The sequence below is a fragment of the Spinacia oleracea genome, chromosome 1, assembly GCF_020520425.1.
Source record: "Spinacia oleracea cultivar Varoflay chromosome 1, BTI_SOV_V1, whole genome shotgun sequence".
Lineage (NCBI taxonomy): Eukaryota > Viridiplantae > Streptophyta > Magnoliopsida > Caryophyllales > Amaranthaceae > Spinacia > Spinacia oleracea.
Genome location: NC_079487.1, coordinates 112,374,732 through 112,391,582, shown reverse-complemented (window position 1 = coordinate 112,391,582; position 16,851 = coordinate 112,374,732). Strand labels below are relative to the sequence as shown.

Below are 16,851 nucleotides of genomic sequence, written 5' to 3'. Positions count from 1 at the left end.
CACTAGGACACACTTATGGGTTGTGTCAGGGGTTGGATTTGACCCGATCTACCGATCATATCTCTAATTACCGAGTAACGCTATACAAAACTATAACTACATATAGCTAAGACCTACGGAGTACCTCTCTACCGGTAACAACTATAATCACGCATTCACGCCCCGAGGGGTCGTTTTTTCCGCTATCAGACATGTGTGGCAATACACATATCAACTAAAAAATAAATAGCTAAAAAACTTAAAAAGAAGTATCATTCTGTAAAAAAATATACCATTTTGTAAAAAAAGAAGTACCATTAAAAAAAATACCATTTTTGTTTTTAAAAAATATTTATTTTATATTTTTCATATTGTTATCTTATGCTATGATAAGCATTAGCAAACACATATCACATATGCAAAAATACTTCTTCGAGTCCCTGACACTCCGAACATGAATAGTTAAGCCTAACTTTATAAATTTTGCCTTTGTGGCAATATGCCGCAAAACTCGGGAACGCAATTCGCAATCAAATAAGCTAATATACTCGATTCTCCAACATTTTTACATCGATTAACATGAGAACAAATTCGTTACATCTTTTCGCACTTAGAACCTATATTTTGAGTGTTTGTTTATATTGCATCTGGTAAACACAAAATTTATGAGAACAATTCGTCACATCTTTTCGCACTTAGAACCTATATTTTGAGTGTTTGTTTATATTGCATCTGGTAAACACAAAATTTTTCGAAACAAAAGAGAGATTAAAACTTACAATAATTACATATCTTTACTAGTAGTATACTTCGTATAACACAAAACCCGTATTTTTATTACACAAGAACGATCAGTCGATCATATTACAGAAGAAAATAACATACTAACATAGTAACATAGAACCATAAAAACAGAGTTACATAGAAGCACACTACTAAGAACTCTGTAACACACAAATTCATCGACATCAACATTTTCTTCGACGATTTTCTTGAAACAAGCTCAAGAAACGTTGATAGATTTAACTTCAGGCTTAGGAGCCTCACTCTTGGGAACAGTAACAGTAAGAACGCCATTATCCATAGCAGCTTTCACCTCATCAACCTTTGCATTGTCGGGCAGCCTGAACTTCCTCATAAACTGCCCAGAGCTTCTCTCAACACGGTGCCAAGTGTCGTTCTTCTCCTCCTTCTCTCTTGCCCGCTGCCCGCTAATCCTAAGCACGTTCCCATCTTCGACTTCAACCTTGACCTCCTCTTTCTTCACACCGGGAAGGTCCGCCTTGAAGATGTGGGCCTCGTCCGTCTCCTTCCAGTCAATTCGGGCGTTGGCGAAGGCGGCGGTTTCAGTTGCGGTGTCGGATCGAGGTGCGGTGGTGAGAGAGGAGGGGAGGCCGAAGAATGGGTCCCATATGTCGAGGGAGAAAGGGTCGAAGATGTTGCTGCGTCGACCGGTGTTGAAAATGTTGGATGGGATCAACGACATTGTTGAAAGTTAGATGATGATTAATCTGATTAAATTGCTTTGTTTTTTTAAAGACTATCTTTGTTTTCTGGGATGTTTTGCTGTGATTCTGAGATGGGGTGTAAATGGAGAAGGAATGAAATTTATAGAGGAAGAATAAGATTGTTTAGGAGGAGATATTTCATGAGGATTCTTGAAATTCGGTGACGTGGCGGAGTGTGGGTTAAAGATGAAAAGCCTAGAAAGTGCTAGAAATCTATGGAGTATTCCGTAAAGTACTACGCAGATGTAGAAACATCTCAAATTTCATAACCCCAACATTATTGGGCCAGTTTGTTTTGCACTTATCCCAAACCTATAATGGGAAATGAGAAGAACCGTATTGGGCCGGACTGATTTTTCGGACCAACAGACATAATTTTGGCTTTGCTCCATTCAAAAGTCATCTATAAACTGTTTTGGACTAGGGCAATTTGTAGTAGTTTGTTACTCGTTTCTGAACAAGTGTAATAGTTTGACTAATAAATCTGTCTCTGAATAAGTGTAATAGTTTGACTAATACATCTATTAAAATAAAACATATGAAATATACATTTTTTTTTACTACGAGGAGTTCCCACCGTTTTTGGCAAGTGGATTAATCTCTCCATTCCCAAGGCTCGAACCCGAGACCTTAGTTAAGGAACAAGAGGCCCTTAACCGCTCATGCCAGCCTCAATTGGTTATGAAAATATACATTGAACACTAATTTTTTTTTCCTGGTGCGTTTTGTTCATGTTATCTACACTAATTTGAAGAAAAATAAGTAAAGAAAAAAGTCCAGAAAAAATAAGGTTACCCAATTAAGTGAAATTACAACAAATATAAATTTTGATATGTTCAGATGAACTATTTTATTCCATATTATTTAGCGAACATTTTAAATATGGAGATTAGAGAAATGTCTAAAATTGATCTACACGACCATGTAGTTTAGTTTGAATTTAACCGATCCGATCTCAAAATCCTAAATTATCAAATTTTAGATTTTCTATTTGGTTTGGTTCGACCTTGAAAAACCGTAATGATAGGTCGTTTATTTTGTATTCCCTTAAAAATTATCTCATAATTCTTTTTGAATTGTGTCTATTTGTTTAGCCCATGCCATTTAAAATAGCGGCCTTACCATGCGTTCCTTCACCCACTATTATTTTCAGCAACATCACAAGAATTTTGCCATATTCCTTAATAAAGTGAATAATGTTCTATGGGATTATAAGTTTATACTCCCTCCGTCCCTTAATACTCGCACCGGTTTAGTCGGAGTAGAGTTTAAGATACTTGAATTGACTTATTAATTTAATGGATGTTAGTTGATAATGAGGTATTTTTTTAGTATAGTTAGTGGGAATGTGTAAGGGGTGGGGAGTGGTGAGTGGGGGTGTGAATTTTTAAATGATTTTTTATAAGGTAGGGGTGTAGATGGGTTAGTAGGTAAGTGTGAGAAATAATATAATATTGGTAAAAATTCCATTTATAAAAGCGGTGCAAGTATTAAAGGACGACCCGAAAAGGAAAGCGGTGCGAGTATTAAGGGACGGAGTGAGTAATTATAAAGTTATACGTATTTTAGGAGATTGAGGTAGTATCTCTTCACCTGAATTTAGTGTTCTCTTCACCTGAATTTCACTTATCTTATCTTATCTTATCTTGCCATGAACTTATCTTATTTTATCTTATCTTATGTTATTGACCCTTATCTTATTTTATCTTAACTTATCTGAACTTATTGACCCTTATCTTATCTTATCGACCCTCATCTTATCTTATCTTATTTACCTCACCTTATCTTATGGTGAAGAGAATAGAGTCTGACATGTCCGTTATATATTGGGGTAATGCGGCCTTTAAGGTTACTTTGAAGTTTGAACCCCAAAACAAATGAGCATAGTTCAGAAGCCCGCTCATTTGCCGAGTATTTGAGTGCCCACCACATGTTCGATGAAATGCTTAAGAGAAACAGAGGGAAATCCAACAGTACGCCAATGGAGTTTTGTACAGAGTTCAAACAAAAAAATTCTGGAATTTCTTTAAATCAAGTCACTTTCAGCAACTTTCCAACAATATGAATTGAATGGTCCCTCAAAAGAGGTACTACCTCTTCCTTTGCTAGGTGTCAGCTGTCCTTCTTGTCTGATTCCATGAACTTTCATTTACATTTCATTGCCTGTTTGTAGTTGTACTCTGATTTTGACATTGAATTCTGCTCAAGATTTGCCACATGCAATTGATATAACAAGAACCAATGTGTTTGAACCATGTGTTTTAAGAGATGCCTAATTAGCCACACTGGGATAGTGGGTTACTGCTTACTGTTGCTAATTGCATACACATACTGTATTTTCTGGCTGAAAACCTTAGTTTTTCTTTTGTACTAGGACTACTTCCTTTTCAATATATGGTATTGGTGTCACAATAAGCAGTGTTGTAAGGAGTATATGAATGTACTCCATACGGATACATGACATTGTGACATGTTATGTGGATGGCAATTAACAGTGTACATACGCGTTAGGCAACATGTTAGGATGAGGTCGTTTCAATAAAATGTACTAGAAAATTTTCCAGGTTGCTATTTGATGTAGTTAGTTAGGATATGTTTGCTATTTTTTTTCATGATTAATTTTTTGATTGCTTTCTTAATCAAGCTTAAAGTAAGCAAAATGTAACAAGGACCAATGCAAGCTAACGCAAGTACAATGCAAGTAATATAATCATTGTTAGTGGAGTATGATTTTAATAATCATTGTTCTGCAGTCTTGTCTGCAATCTCAATGTTTAATGTTAATCTATAGGACCAGAGGGAATCATCAACCAGGACTCAAATCTAAGACTATTCTACTTGTATTATACAAGCAAGTTATAACCATATCTACACCAGAAAGCTAGAGGGCGGTGAAATGCATAAGAAGATGGGGCAAAGATTGGTGCTTTTCCCCTTACCATTGCAAGGCCATCAGACTCCTATGCTTCAGCTAGCAAACATCCTACATTCCAAAGGTTTCCTTATTTCTATTGTCCACACACATTTCAACTCCCCTAATCCTGCTAATCATCCTCATTTCACTTTCCATCCTATTCCTGAGAGCTTGTTGGGTTGTAAAGCTTCTGTTTCAGATGTTATAGGACTTCTGAATACACTTAACATTAACTGTGTCGTGCCTTTCAAGGATCTTTTGGCACAGATACTGTCTGAGAATGCTGCCAAAGAGCCTGTTTCTTGCTTAATTACAGATGCTATGTGGCACTTCACACAAGATGTTGCAGATAGCCTTATGCTTCCGAGGATAGTGTTGCGGACCAGTAATCCATCCTCCTTTGTTGCATTCACATATCTGTCGCTTTTTCGAGAAAAAGGTTACCTCTCCTCTCAAGGTATCCCACCAAAACGTTCTCTAGCTAATGGTTTGTTCTACTTTTGTTTGTACTGCCTTGCTAATAATTATGTATCCATAAATATTAATTGAGAAGTTGATATTTTCCTTGAGAAATAGAAAAATTGAATATGTGATATGCTGATTTCTGAACTCCATTTTTTTAACCAATCTTTTTGCTTATTCAATTGTTTGGTAGGAAGGAAGTGGATGACAAAAGGGAATCCAAAGTACATAATTAGCGTTCTCATGTTTGTATTTAACATATACTTGTGATGAAGTTTGTAGGAAATGATACCAAATGACTTGTTTATTAAACTCATTATTTTCTTCCTTTCGAAAACCAACATAATTTGGATAGGATGGAAGTTTGTTACGTGAAATTCCTTCATTATTTCTTTCAAATCCTCTATAATTAGTTAATCAAACAAGGAATCCTTTCAGTTCATGCCAAATAAACTAAGTATTCCTCTATAGTTCCCTTCCTATTTTAATCATCTTCAAAACCCTAACAAGCATAAGAAAATTTTAGTTGGGCCTTGAGCAGTTGAGCTAACCGAGTTTTCTAGTGGCTTGTTAAGATTTGTGTTCCATTGTATGGAAAGTTTCATCTGGAAACAACTTAAAAAGAAGTTATCAACAAAATTTTCCTATATCTGGCTGTTCTGAAACTGAGTTTTGGAGCTAATGGATTCATCATATAAATAAATATGTACCCAATATCACATTGGGGAATGGTGACCATGCCCTTATTGAATCCTCTGCTTCCCTTCCATGAAGAACTGACAATATGAAACTAAGCAAAGCTCTGCTATCGACCCTATAGTTATTTACTTCTGTGCTTCAAATTCTTCTGGAGGCTGCATTGATTATAAGCATTGTATTCTACGTGTTGCCTTTTCTTTCAATAGAGAATCGTTTAATAGGTATGTGCAGATTATTTAAGAAACTATTTCATCAAATCCTAAACTTGTACGTCCGAGCACTTTTGGTGAGTAAATAATGTAGGAAAATATGGTGCTTCTGTACTAATTTTTTCTTTACAGATTACAAGATTGTTCTCTCTTGTCAAATTGAAAATAAGCAGGGAAATATCAGTACAAGTCTAATAAATATATAAGAGTGTATTATTGTGGAAAATGTGTGCAGACGAGCAACTGTTTCAGAGGCAGGCAGCAAAATATAAAATCAGTTTTTCCTCAGTCCAAGTTACAGTCCCTTTTATTTTTCTCTTAACATTTGGTTCTTAGTGATCCGGATCGGAGTATAGGATTACTTTTTTGTTTTTTGATGAGGTATAGGACTTAATTATTTGTTCTTGTTATGTTTTCTCAGGTAGTCAGTTGGAAGAACAAGTGCCAGAGCTTCCACCTTTGAAAATGAAAGACATTCCCATACTTGGCACACGTGATCTAGAAGCAACTTATGGATTAGTTTGTAATATGGTAGAAAAAACTAAGGCCTCCAGAGGACTCATATTCAACTCCTTTGAGGAACTTGAAGGTCCTGCACTGGCCATGCTTAAGAAAGACTTTCACATTCCCCTTTTTGCAGTGGGACCGTTTTATAAACAGGCTCAAGCTTCATCAGGCAGCCTGTTGACACAAGAACGAGACTGCATTTCCTGGTTGAATGTTCATGCACCCAAGTCAGTGCTATACATAAGCTTTGGAAGCATAGCTGCAGTTGATGAGACAGATTTTCTTGAGATTGCATGGGGCTTAGCAAATAGCAAACAACCATTCTTATGGGCAATTCGGCCTGGGTTGGTCCGTGGCTTAGATGGGCCTGCTCCACTGCCAAATGGGTTCTCAGAGACAATTGCAAAGCAAGGCCGGATTGTTACATGGGCCCCACAAGACGAGGTTTTGGCTCATCCTGCAGTTGGAGGATTTTTTACTCACAGTGGATGGAACTCGACCTTGGAGAGTATTTGTGAAGGTGTGCCCATGATTTGCCTACCTTGCTTCGGTGATCAGATGGTCAATGCTAGACATGTAACTGATGTGTGGAAGGTGGGTTTACGATTTGAGAATGGGCTTAATCGAGAAGATATAGAGAACGCAATCAAAAGATTACTGGTGGAAAAAGAAGGCAATGAGATGAGACAGAGGCTGACATGTTTGAAAGAGAAGGCAAGTCTTTGTCTAGCAGCTGGGGGATCCTCTCACAGGTCCTTGGAAAGTTTGGTTGCTCATATCTCATCATTTTGAATATTTTACTTCGTATCCTTTTGGGACCTTCTCCTTTGACATTTGTTTAGTGTAAGTGAGCTTTCAAACTGATGAAATGTTGTTTTCAGTGTACCCTATTTTTATCCAATGCAATGATCTCTTATTTTATGCCTTTTTTCAAGTAATGACTAGCCCCTTTCCCTGCAGTTTCTGTCTTTCTGATCATAAAAGGGTGGTCTCAGTCTGTAGAAAAACATGTTGATGTCAAAGCAATTAAGCAGCTCATTCCACTGCAAAAATCACATCTTTATTTCGGATTGACAGTGTACCATCAATTTCATTTGTAAAAATTTCTAGATATTCCAACAAGTGTTATAATTACTGCTTTCAATGTTCTAATAAAATTTTGGTCCACCTACAGAAACAGGGTAGCTGTGGTCCAGGGTTACTGATGTCTGATGCAAGCTTTTCTTAAATAAGATGGGCGGTACCATTGTCCAGTATCCTTCAACCTAGAATCCAGGCTGCCTGTAGTGCAATAACGGATGGATCAACGAAGGTTGGTGTTTTTCCCTTTGCCATTGCAAGGCCACCAGACTCCGATGCTTCAGTTAGCAAGCATCCTATACTCTAAAGGCTTCTCCATTTCTATCATCCATACCAATTTCAACTCTCCTAATCCTGCTAATTATCCCAGTTTTACCTTCCACTCTATCTCTGATAACTTATCAGAAAGTGAAGCTTCTACCGAAGATCTTACACTGCTTTTGCATAACCTCAACATGAACTGTTTGGTGCCTTTCAGTGCTATCTTATCAGAAATAATGTCTGAAGTGGGTGTTGCTTGCTTGATAACAGATGTTATCTGGTATTTCACACAAGCTGTTGCTGACAGCCTTGACCTTCCAAGGATTGTGTTGCGGACTAATAATCCATCTTCTTTCATAGCTTTCACTTACTTGCCACTTTTTAGAGAAAAGGGTTACCTCTCTGCTCAAGGTATATTCTGAAACTTTGTTATTTATAATATTCTTATACTCTTAGTCTCCTTGCCTGATGGTGTATTCTTTGACACGTTTTAACCTTAGAAGCTTCTTTGCTACATAGTCAGTTATTTTGTTCTCAACCCTAACGTCTTCTTCAAACATATAAAGCATATAAGCTTCCTTAGGGATAGAACTTGAGAAGAAAGAACTTGGATCAGATATTTCTGTCTAGATCAAGCAAAGGACTGTAGAGTTTCTGAGAGCTTGCACAAGTGCACATTGCTGCTCCTCCCTTCGAGGCACCAATCATAAAGAAAAATGGCCAATGGTGTTTTGTTTACCTTATGCTACTATATAGAAACAAAATAAACTTGTGTCATTGTGTCATACAATACATCCTAAAAGGAAACTCCTAATTGAAGAACACTTTTGGTGTTTGTTTCTAATTAGGCGTCCTTAAAGAACTTAAGTCTAACTTTGACGTTAAATTTCTCTTCAATTGTACGGATAGAAATCAAAAAAATATGTTGCTCGATTTATATTTCAAACACACATTTTTTGTTTAATTCTTTTCATTTCTCAAAGTTCAATCTCCAAAAAAAAAATCATTTACATAAAAGTACTGTTAGAATATGTTGGTCAAAATCCGTAATCTGCTAATTGCCAAATAGGGCCTTAGTAAATACATGTAATGTAAGTAGACTGATTATTTTGTGATCATTGACGGATATAATCGGTTGGAAACTTTGGAGTTGGTGCTGCTTTGTGAGTCAGTGCTTTGGCACATAAACATGCATGGTATCTTTGCTTTCTGTGTATAAGACTTGACTTTAGTTGAATTTTTGCAGAATTTTGTTGCGTATTATTTGTTGGGATATGAAACTTTATAGATGTTAATATGTGATAAACTATTAGACTGTATCAAATAAAAAACTTATCTAGCCTAGCAGAAACAGTGAAGGAGAAATCAAGATAGCAAGTTAATTCCCGGGGACTGATCATCTTCATGTTTAGCAAATCTGTCTTTAAGTTTCGAGCCATCAAGTGATGAGTTGATATGTTTTGTCTTGACGGGTCAATATTTGGATCGTATGATACAGTTCGATAAAAAATCAGTCAACGTTAATTATGGGTTAGTTCAGGACTTCGGGTTTAGGTTAGCTAGCTTCGGAATAGTCGGTTTTGCTAGGTCTATTAGTAAATAAGAAAGAAAGGAAATAAAACGTTGCACAAACTTCATTATCGTCATTGGGTCCTTGAATTACTTAATTAATTTCTAGTTTGGTCCCAACTCTCAACCTCATTCAAGTTTCAGAACAGAAAGCCTCATGCTTTTACCTCTATAGATTGTTACTTGTCAACTACCTCTGTAGTTAGTTAATCCAGTATTGCACATGTCAATACGTCATGTTCATTAATCATTCTATCAAGTGGGAAAAGAGATCTTAGGTTGCATGTTTATATATTTACTGGTATATGCATCTTATTCAAACCATAAAAAGGAAGAGAAGATTAAACCTTTACTGGTGCATTGATGTCTCTGATCTGTAACCTTTCAGAGTTTAGGGGGACCAGTGTGAGTGTGTTCATCCTTTTTATTATCATGTTCTTATAGTAATTCTGTTTCAGGCAGTAAGCTAGATGAACCGGTGCCGGAGCTTCCACCTCTGAAAAAGAAAGATATTCCTAGGATTCACACTCGCTTTCCCGAGCTAAACGATGAAGTATCTCGTAAGATGATGGAAACAAGCAAGGCTGCAAGAGGACTTGTCTTTAACTCGTTTGAAGAACTTGAAGGTTCTTCATTGACATTGGTTCGTCAACACTTTCAAATCCCAGTTTTTGCAGTAGGGCCATTCCAGAAACAGGTTCAGGCCTCTTTTAGTAGCTTGTTGACAGAGGATCGGAGTTGCATACCCTGGCTAAATGCTCAACAACCAAAGTCTGTGCTTTATGTGAGCTTTGGAAGCATAGCTGCTATTGATGAGGCTCAATTTCATGAGATTGCGTGGGGGCTAGCTCATAGCAAGCAGCCATTTTTATGGGTCATTCGGCCTGGTTTAGTCCGGGGCCTAAATGGGCGTGGGGCTCCATTGCCAAATGGATTCTTGGAGATGGTCACGGGCCGAAGCATGATAGTTGGATGGGCTCCACAAGAAGAGGTGTTAGCACATCCTGCTATTGGGGGGTTTTGGACTCATTGTGGATGGAACTCGATTTTGGAAAGTATCTGTAAAGGAGTGCCCATGATATGCCTTCCTTTCTTTGGTGATCAGATGACTAATGCAAGGTATGTAACTGATGTTTGGAGAGTTGGATTGCGGTTTGAAAAAGGGTTAAAACAAGAAGATATAGAGAAGGGAATTAAAAGAATAATGGTGGAGAAAGAAGGGAAAGAGATGATACAAAGGTTAGCTGTTTTGAAAGACAACGCAAGTGTTTGCATACAGAAAGGTGGATCGTCTTACCAATCCTTGGAGAGTTTAGTTGCTCATATTTTGTCATTTTGAATCTTCTGGAGGATATTGATCAAATCATTGCTCTGTTTTCGTAAATGTGTTGTGAAAGTTGCTCCTTTCACTCTGTAATTCTGTACCGAGTTCGGTTAATTGTCTAACAATGTGGTAATTAGTTGCGGGAGAAAAGTATGCCATGCTCTCCCTCCTTAACCAAAACTATGCTAGCTAAGTGTTTGTTATATTAAGCTATTTAAATCATATTGGTATATTTGTTAAGCAAATTGACTTTTGGGTATTTATGGATTTTCTGATTTAAATAGTTTTAGAATTATTTTTAAATTTAAATTAAATTTTATTAATTAAGAAATCGAGTAATGATTAACAATCGAGTAATGATTAGTGACTAATTGGTTGGAATATAAGCTAAGGTAGCAATTGACAATAATGATTAAGCACCTAGGTAGTAAGTTATTGACAACTTATAACAAGATAGCCAGATAGGTAATACTCCCTCCGTATTTTTTTAAGGGATACACTTGCTTTTTCCGGCCGTATTTATTTAAGAGATACACTTGCCATTTTTAGTAACTTATCAACCCCACCATCTAATTAAATAATACATCTAATATACCCTATCACCCACCATCATATTAAACAAATATTTTCATAAACTCACCCCACCCTTCAAAATGACATGGTCCACACATATTTAATTATTAAAATATCTATCCAACCCACTTGCTTTATTATTTTATTTCATTCAACTATTCTTCTTAATATCCGTGCCCGGCCAAGTGTATCTCTTAAAAAAATACGGAGGGAGTAATTCGCAAAGTTCAAGACAAATTTTCCTACTCCTCATTACTAAAGGTAGCCAAACGGGCTGTCAAGGATTTCAGAAGTCCAACATCTTTTTGCAATTTTACTATGTAGGAGGCCCAAAAGGATGTAGTAGCAAATTTTTGATTTACTTCGTTTTACAAATCCTACAGGCACAAAGCCGAGATGACAGCAGCAGTGACAGCAGCATATTCCTATGTTCCTATCCTTTCATACGATGAACCAAGACAACCTTTGCACCATTAAAAAACAAAAACCCAAACAACCAACAAAAGTTGTTTGGAGTTTAGAAACCAGTCACTGTCAAATAAAAGTCTTATTGTTGCTAAAATGATCTGAAATGGGTAAACTAGCAATAGCAACAGCAACAGCAACAGCAACAGCTTCAATGGAGAAACAAGTAATCAAGCTGGGTTGCAGAGTGCTATTGTTTCCTTATCCATATGTTGGGCACACAACACCGATGTTCAATTTAGGAAACGCCCTTTACTCAAAGGGGTTTTCCATCACCGTTATCCAAACTCGTCTCAATTCATCAGATCAAACTACATTTCCCAACTTCACTTTCCACTATATTGAAGAAGCACTGTGGAGTCAAGAAGCTCTCGCTTCCGTACCGGATCCTTGGGAGGCTGTAACTTTACTAAATAAGAGTTTTCCGTTGCCTTTTCGGGATTCCTTGTCCCAGATTTTGGAGGACGCTTCCAAGGACATTGAGCCAGTTGCCTGTTTGATATCAGATCCACTGTGGGATTTTGCAGGAACAATTGCTGATGAATTGAACCTCCCAAGGCTTGCACTAAGAACTGGTGGCCTGTTGGCTTTTGTTCTGTATGATTCAGTGCCACTTTTACGGCAAAAGGGCTACTACCCCATCCAAGGTATGCAATGCTTCCTAACTTTCTATACAAAATATATAGGTGTTTTTTTTTTGCTCATTTTATTCTCCAAATGAACAAAATTACAGCAGCTTTTTAGGCCCAACTGTAACTGAGTACCATTGACATGGAAAATTTTCAACCTCTATATCCTCAAGTAACTCATCCTGACCTGTATACAACAAAAGACTTAAGTGTCAGCAAATGCTGAAAGATCTAATAATCACTAGCTTTTCTCAGTTCTAATACAACTAAGACATTATTATACATTAAACATGCAAATCAAGTCATTTTCTTCAATGTAGACAGTAGAATAACACTCTGTATAAAGAATAAAGATGGAAAAAAAAGTGAAACAAAAAAGATCAACATGAAGGCCTGATAAGTTTTTGAATAAACCTACTATCACTGTACTGTACTACTACAAGCACACACAGATAAAAGTCTCTCCAATCATTTCTAACCAATATGGGTGCTGCAAACAAGAAGAAAACATACTAATCGGCATATGTAATCTATACATCTGTATTTTATATTCCCTTCCTTTCCTCTAAGTGCCACTATCTTTCAGAGAGTGAACAAGAAGAAGCAGTATCGGAGATTCCACCACTGAAAGTGAAAGACCTTCCACCAGAGGCCATTCATGATACACTTGCTGTCGTGGTTAAAGAAGCCAAGACTTATCGTCTTGGATACATTTGTAATACATTCAAGGAACTTGAAGGGTCTTTTTTAGATCTATTTGGTAGAAGTCTTCCTGGTACTCCTATATTTCCAATAGGCCCACTGCACAAGTACCCTTCAACTTATATGGGCGAAAAACTTGATGAAGAACACAGCTCCATCACCTGGCTAAACACCCAAGCACCAAATTCTGTACTGTATGTGAGCTTTGGGACAATTGCAGCTATAAGCAAGGAACAGTTTTTAGAGGTAGCTTGGGGTCTTGCCAAAAGCCAACAGCCCTTCTTATGGGTGGTTCGACCTAAGATGATTAATGGCTTGGTTAAGGATGATAATGATATATTCCCCAACGGTTTCCTGGAGACCGTGAGTGGGAGAGGCTATACTGTAACATGGGCACCACAACTAGAGGTTTTGGCACATCCAAGTGTTGGAGGATTCTGGACACACTGTGGCTGGAACTCAACAATTGAAAGCATTTGCCAAGGGGTCCCCATGATCTGCCTTCCATTTTTTGGGGATCAGAAGATGAATGCCAGACATGTAAGTGATATCTTGAGGATCGGACTGCACTTGGAAAAGGGGATTGAGAGACAGAATATAGAGCGCGCTATCAGAAGACTGATGTTGGGAAAAGAAGGTGAAGAGATGAGAGAAAGGGTAGCAGCTTTGAAGGAGGAAGCACAAAGTTGTCTCATGGAAGGAGGATCATCATTTAAAGCACTAGATCAGCTGACTAATCATATTTTATCCTTTTGTTCTGCTGAAATTCCTAAAAAACATAGGAGATGAAATTCAAGTAAATCATATTTATTTGAGTTACAAGAGACTCAAGGAGATAAAACGGGGGCCTTTAGCTTTCCCCCCCCTTTTTTTTTTCGAATCTATAATGTGTTCCAAAGTATTAAACATTCAAGGCTGTAGCTTGGACTCAATTTTCTACATTCTACATAATTTATTTGTTTTTCAGGTCCAATTTTGTCAAGTGAATTTGCAAATGTCAGTTGCAGTTTTTCATTCTGGGTGGAAAATGTAATGAAGTGGCATTTGCAAATTCCCTTGACAGCCAAACACACCAATGCAGTGGGGACCGTGGGAGGGGGATAGCTTGGAGTCTACAGTTGTCCCATGCATGGGAATGAGTAGTAAACATAGTGTTGTGACGCATGCACGGATCCTTCTCCATTTGGTTATTTTCAATAGACAAAGTTTCAGATTCTACATCCTCTATAAATTTCCTGCTGAAGCAGTGGCCATTTCAGGGCGTACTCAACTCTATACAACATATTACAGAAAACAAGACTACTAGAGAAGCCTTTGAACTAATGTCTCAAATATTAACCAAAGATCCAAAGGAGGGAGCGAGGCAGCAAAGCAATATGGGGGTAAGAGTAGTCCTATTCCCTCTACCCTTGCAAGGCCATGTTACACCAATGTTCCATCTAGCAACTCTTCTCCACTCAAAAGGATTCTCAATCACCATCATCCAAACAAACTATAGATCTCTCGATCCGACCCACTTCCCTCACTTCACCTTCTACTTCTTGGACGATGGATTACCTGATAATGCCATATTTGGACCAAGTAATCAAACAGTCCTAACCGACCTTAACACAAACTGCTCAGAACCATTCAGAAATTGCTTGTCCCAGATTTTGAGCAACGGTGTCACACACCAGGAGCCCATCGCTTGCCTTATTGCAGATCCTATGTGGTCATTCACAAGTTCTGTTACCAGTAGCCTCCGCCTCCCTAGGATCGTGCTGAGGTGTGCTAGCATGTCTACCTATTATATTTATCAATCCCTGCCATTTCTCCGAGCAAAGGGCTACTACCCTCTCCAAGGTAATAAACGCAACATCTTTATTACCTGACGATTTAAAATGCCAATCCATTATTACTTGCAACTTTGAATTCTAATTCACTACATAATAAACAACTCCTAACATCTGTATGTTTAATGTTAAAAAATTCTAATTGTCCCTCCTTAATGGTTTGACCTCCTCTTCGGCTCTCCCTCTCTCTTACACACACATATTTCAGAGTCTAAACTTGACGAACCAGTACCAGAGCTTCCACCTCTCAAAGTCAAAGATCTACCTCTAGAGGCAAAACATAACCTACTGGCTGATATTATGAAAGAGATGGAGAGTTCTCAAGGAATCATCTGCAACACATTTGAGGAGCTTGAAGGTTCTTATATAACAAGAGTTCAACAAGCACTTCCCATCCCCATCTTTTCAATAGGCCCGTTACACAAGAACTCACAAAGTTCTCAGGCGACCATATGGACGCAAGACCATACATCCATTTCATGGCTTAATACACAGTTACCAAAGTCTGTACTCTATGTTAGTTTTGGGAGCATGGCAGAAGTGAGCAAAGCTGATTTTCTAGAGATAGCCTACGGATTAGCCAACAGCAAGCAGCCTTTCCTATGGGTGATTCGTCGTGGCTCGATTGAAGGATCAACTGAAACTGATCCACTACCCTTGCCTGAGGGTTACTCAGACATGATAGGCCAAAGAGGGAACATTGTCAACTGGGCACCTCAACAAGAGGTTTTAGCCCACCCTGCTATAGGAGGTTTCTGGACACATTGTGGATGGAATTCAATTATTGAGAGCATCAGCGAAGGGGTGCCAATGCTTTGCCTGCCCTTGTTTGCTGACCAGACTATAAACACGAGGCATGTAATTGACAATTGGAAAATCGGATTTCAGCTGGAGAATGGAGTGAAAAGGGGTGAAATAGAGAGGGCAATCAGAAAACTGATGGTCGAAGGAGAAGGTGAAGCAATGAGAAACAGAACCACAGCTCTGAAAGAAAAGGCAACGCTTTCTCTTATGAAAGGTGGCTCCTCTTGCAAGTCCTTAGAATTCCTCACTAATTACCTATTATCATTTTGACATATCCACTGTATTATTGAAGACTAGTTATTTCATTCAGAAAATTCATTAGAACAGAAAAATGCCTAACACCAATTAGTACGATGCACATCATTCTTCCTAGTTCTGAATCACAGTTTTCAAATTAACACGAAATTTTTTCTACCAAGTAAAAAGTAATTAATTTTGTATTATCAAATAAATGTCAGAGATAATTAGTTAACTTGTAAAGTCATAAATACAACAGTGGATTAGTGTTCATTATACGACTTTCAGAAAGGCAAGAATAATTAGGCAATCTACAGTACCAAATAAACATTAAAAGAACAAAACTTATAACATTGAACACAAATTTTACTTCATACCAAACAATATTGTTTTAGATAAATCACGAGTCATAAGATGAAAATGCTACCCACCTCTCTTGTAGGAGGGTTCGTACCAAATTACAATATTTAGGTACTGATTTGAAACCATTGTTTTTTTGGCAAATAAGAATTGATATTATTTACCAAGAGTAAGCAATACAACCAAACACCATTGTTAATTTGAGAATTTTTCCTTTATTTTCTGAGATAATGAAAAGTTAAATGTACCGTAGCAATTAGCAACTAATTTGAGAACATAGAGTTCCTCTAAACAGAGAACATTGTTAATTTGGTCTTTACTTTCTTACTCCGTACTAAAGATGCTATATGGAAGTATGGAACTCAGTCTATAGGACAATCAGGTCCGACCTGGTATGTCTCCGGGGGTTGATTTTGGCCTCAACCGGTCTATCAAATAGACAAATACCCAATTTTCAGGGGGGGGGGAACACCAAAACTTGCTTCCAAACCCAGCACACAGCCCAACCCAAGTTGGGTAAGCCCCAGACAACCCATGAACAACCCAGTCTAACCAGGTCTGGATTCCCCAACCCGGTTCAAATTCGGCCCAACAAACAAATAAGACAATTACGTCGAAAGTCGAGAACAAGGCCAAATTGCTCCCATGAATTCGACAGTTAACATTACAAATTCTGGAATTAGTGCCTTTTCTATAGTATACATATATAAATTAAGTTCATGTCTTAAACTAACAAA

At 37.7% G+C, this 16,851-nt stretch overlaps 4 protein-coding genes across 7 annotated transcripts; 3 read left to right on the top strand and 1 right to left on the bottom strand.

Moving 5' to 3' along the window:
• Positions 1 to 794: 794 nt before the first annotated feature.
• Positions 795 to 1,577, bottom strand: LOC110785463 (18.3 kDa class I heat shock protein). Its single transcript, XM_021989899.2, has one exon. The coding sequence runs from the start codon at positions 1,463 to 1,465 to the stop codon at positions 983 to 985; it is 483 nt and encodes a 160-aa protein (XP_021845591.1). The 5' UTR covers positions 1,466 to 1,577; the 3' UTR covers positions 795 to 982.
• A 1,435-nt stretch (positions 1,578 to 3,012) lies between these two features.
• On the top strand, positions 3,013 to 10,793 carry LOC110785504 (UDP-glycosyltransferase 76B1). 4 transcript variants are annotated; one of them, XR_008930279.1, is made up of 6 exons: positions 3,013 to 3,574; positions 4,279 to 4,858; positions 6,193 to 7,121; positions 7,239 to 7,356; positions 7,453 to 7,590; positions 7,890 to 8,027. XR_008930279.1 is itself a non-coding variant. In XM_056840052.1 (3 exons), the coding sequence occupies exons 2-3, from the start codon at positions 7,577 to 7,579 to the stop codon at positions 10,525 to 10,527; spliced, it is 1,335 nt and encodes a 444-aa protein (XP_056696030.1). In that variant the 5' UTR covers positions 6,981 to 7,121; positions 7,453 to 7,576; the 3' UTR covers positions 10,528 to 10,793. The 4 variants fall into 4 exon arrangements, 1 of the variants encoding a protein (XP_056696030.1); XR_008930273.1 differs by having other exon boundaries at positions 7,239 to 7,590; XR_002532625.2 differs by lacking the exon at positions 7,239 to 7,356 and having other exon boundaries at positions 3,014 to 3,574.
• Positions 10,794 to 11,533: 740 nt separating this feature from the next.
• On the top strand, positions 11,534 to 13,813 carry LOC110785507 (UDP-glycosyltransferase 76B1). The gene is made up of 2 exons (XM_021989958.2): positions 11,534 to 12,197; positions 12,766 to 13,813. The coding sequence occupies exons 1-2, from the start codon at positions 11,657 to 11,659 to the stop codon at positions 13,668 to 13,670; spliced, it is 1,446 nt and encodes a 481-aa protein (XP_021845650.2). The 5' UTR covers positions 11,534 to 11,656; the 3' UTR covers positions 13,671 to 13,813.
• A 152-nt stretch (positions 13,814 to 13,965) lies between these two features.
• Positions 13,966 to 15,875, top strand: LOC110785506 (UDP-glycosyltransferase 76B1). Its single transcript, XM_021989956.2, has 2 exons — positions 13,966 to 14,723; positions 14,922 to 15,875. Exons 1-2 carry the CDS (start codon positions 14,045 to 14,047, stop codon positions 15,785 to 15,787), a joined length of 1,545 nt encoding a protein of 514 aa, XP_021845648.1. The 5' UTR covers positions 13,966 to 14,044; the 3' UTR covers positions 15,788 to 15,875.
• The last annotated feature ends 976 nt before the right edge of the window (positions 15,876 to 16,851 follow it).

Coding starts and splice junctions, on each gene's coding strand:
- LOC110785463 (XM_021989899.2), bottom strand. CDS start 1,465: ATGTCGTTGATCCCATCCAACATTTTCAACACCGGTCGACGCAGCAAC.
- LOC110785506 (XM_021989956.2), top strand. CDS start 14,045: ATGCACGGATCCTTCTCCATTTGGTTATTTTCAATAGACAAAGTTTCA. Junction 14,724..14,921: donor GGGCTACTACCCTCTCCAAG/GTAATAAACGCA, acceptor CACATATTTCAG/AGTCTAAACTTGACGAACCA.
- LOC110785504 (XM_056840052.1), top strand. CDS start 7,577: ATGGATCAACGAAGGTTGGTGTTTTTCCCTTTGCCATTGCAAGGCCAC. Junction 8,031..9,646: donor GGGTTACCTCTCTGCTCAAG/GTATATTCTGAA, acceptor ATTCTGTTTCAG/GCAGTAAGCTAGATGAACCG.
- LOC110785507 (XM_021989958.2), top strand. CDS start 11,657: ATGGGTAAACTAGCAATAGCAACAGCAACAGCAACAGCAACAGCTTCA. Junction 12,198..12,765: donor GGGCTACTACCCCATCCAAG/GTATGCAATGCT, acceptor ACTATCTTTCAG/AGAGTGAACAAGAAGAAGCA.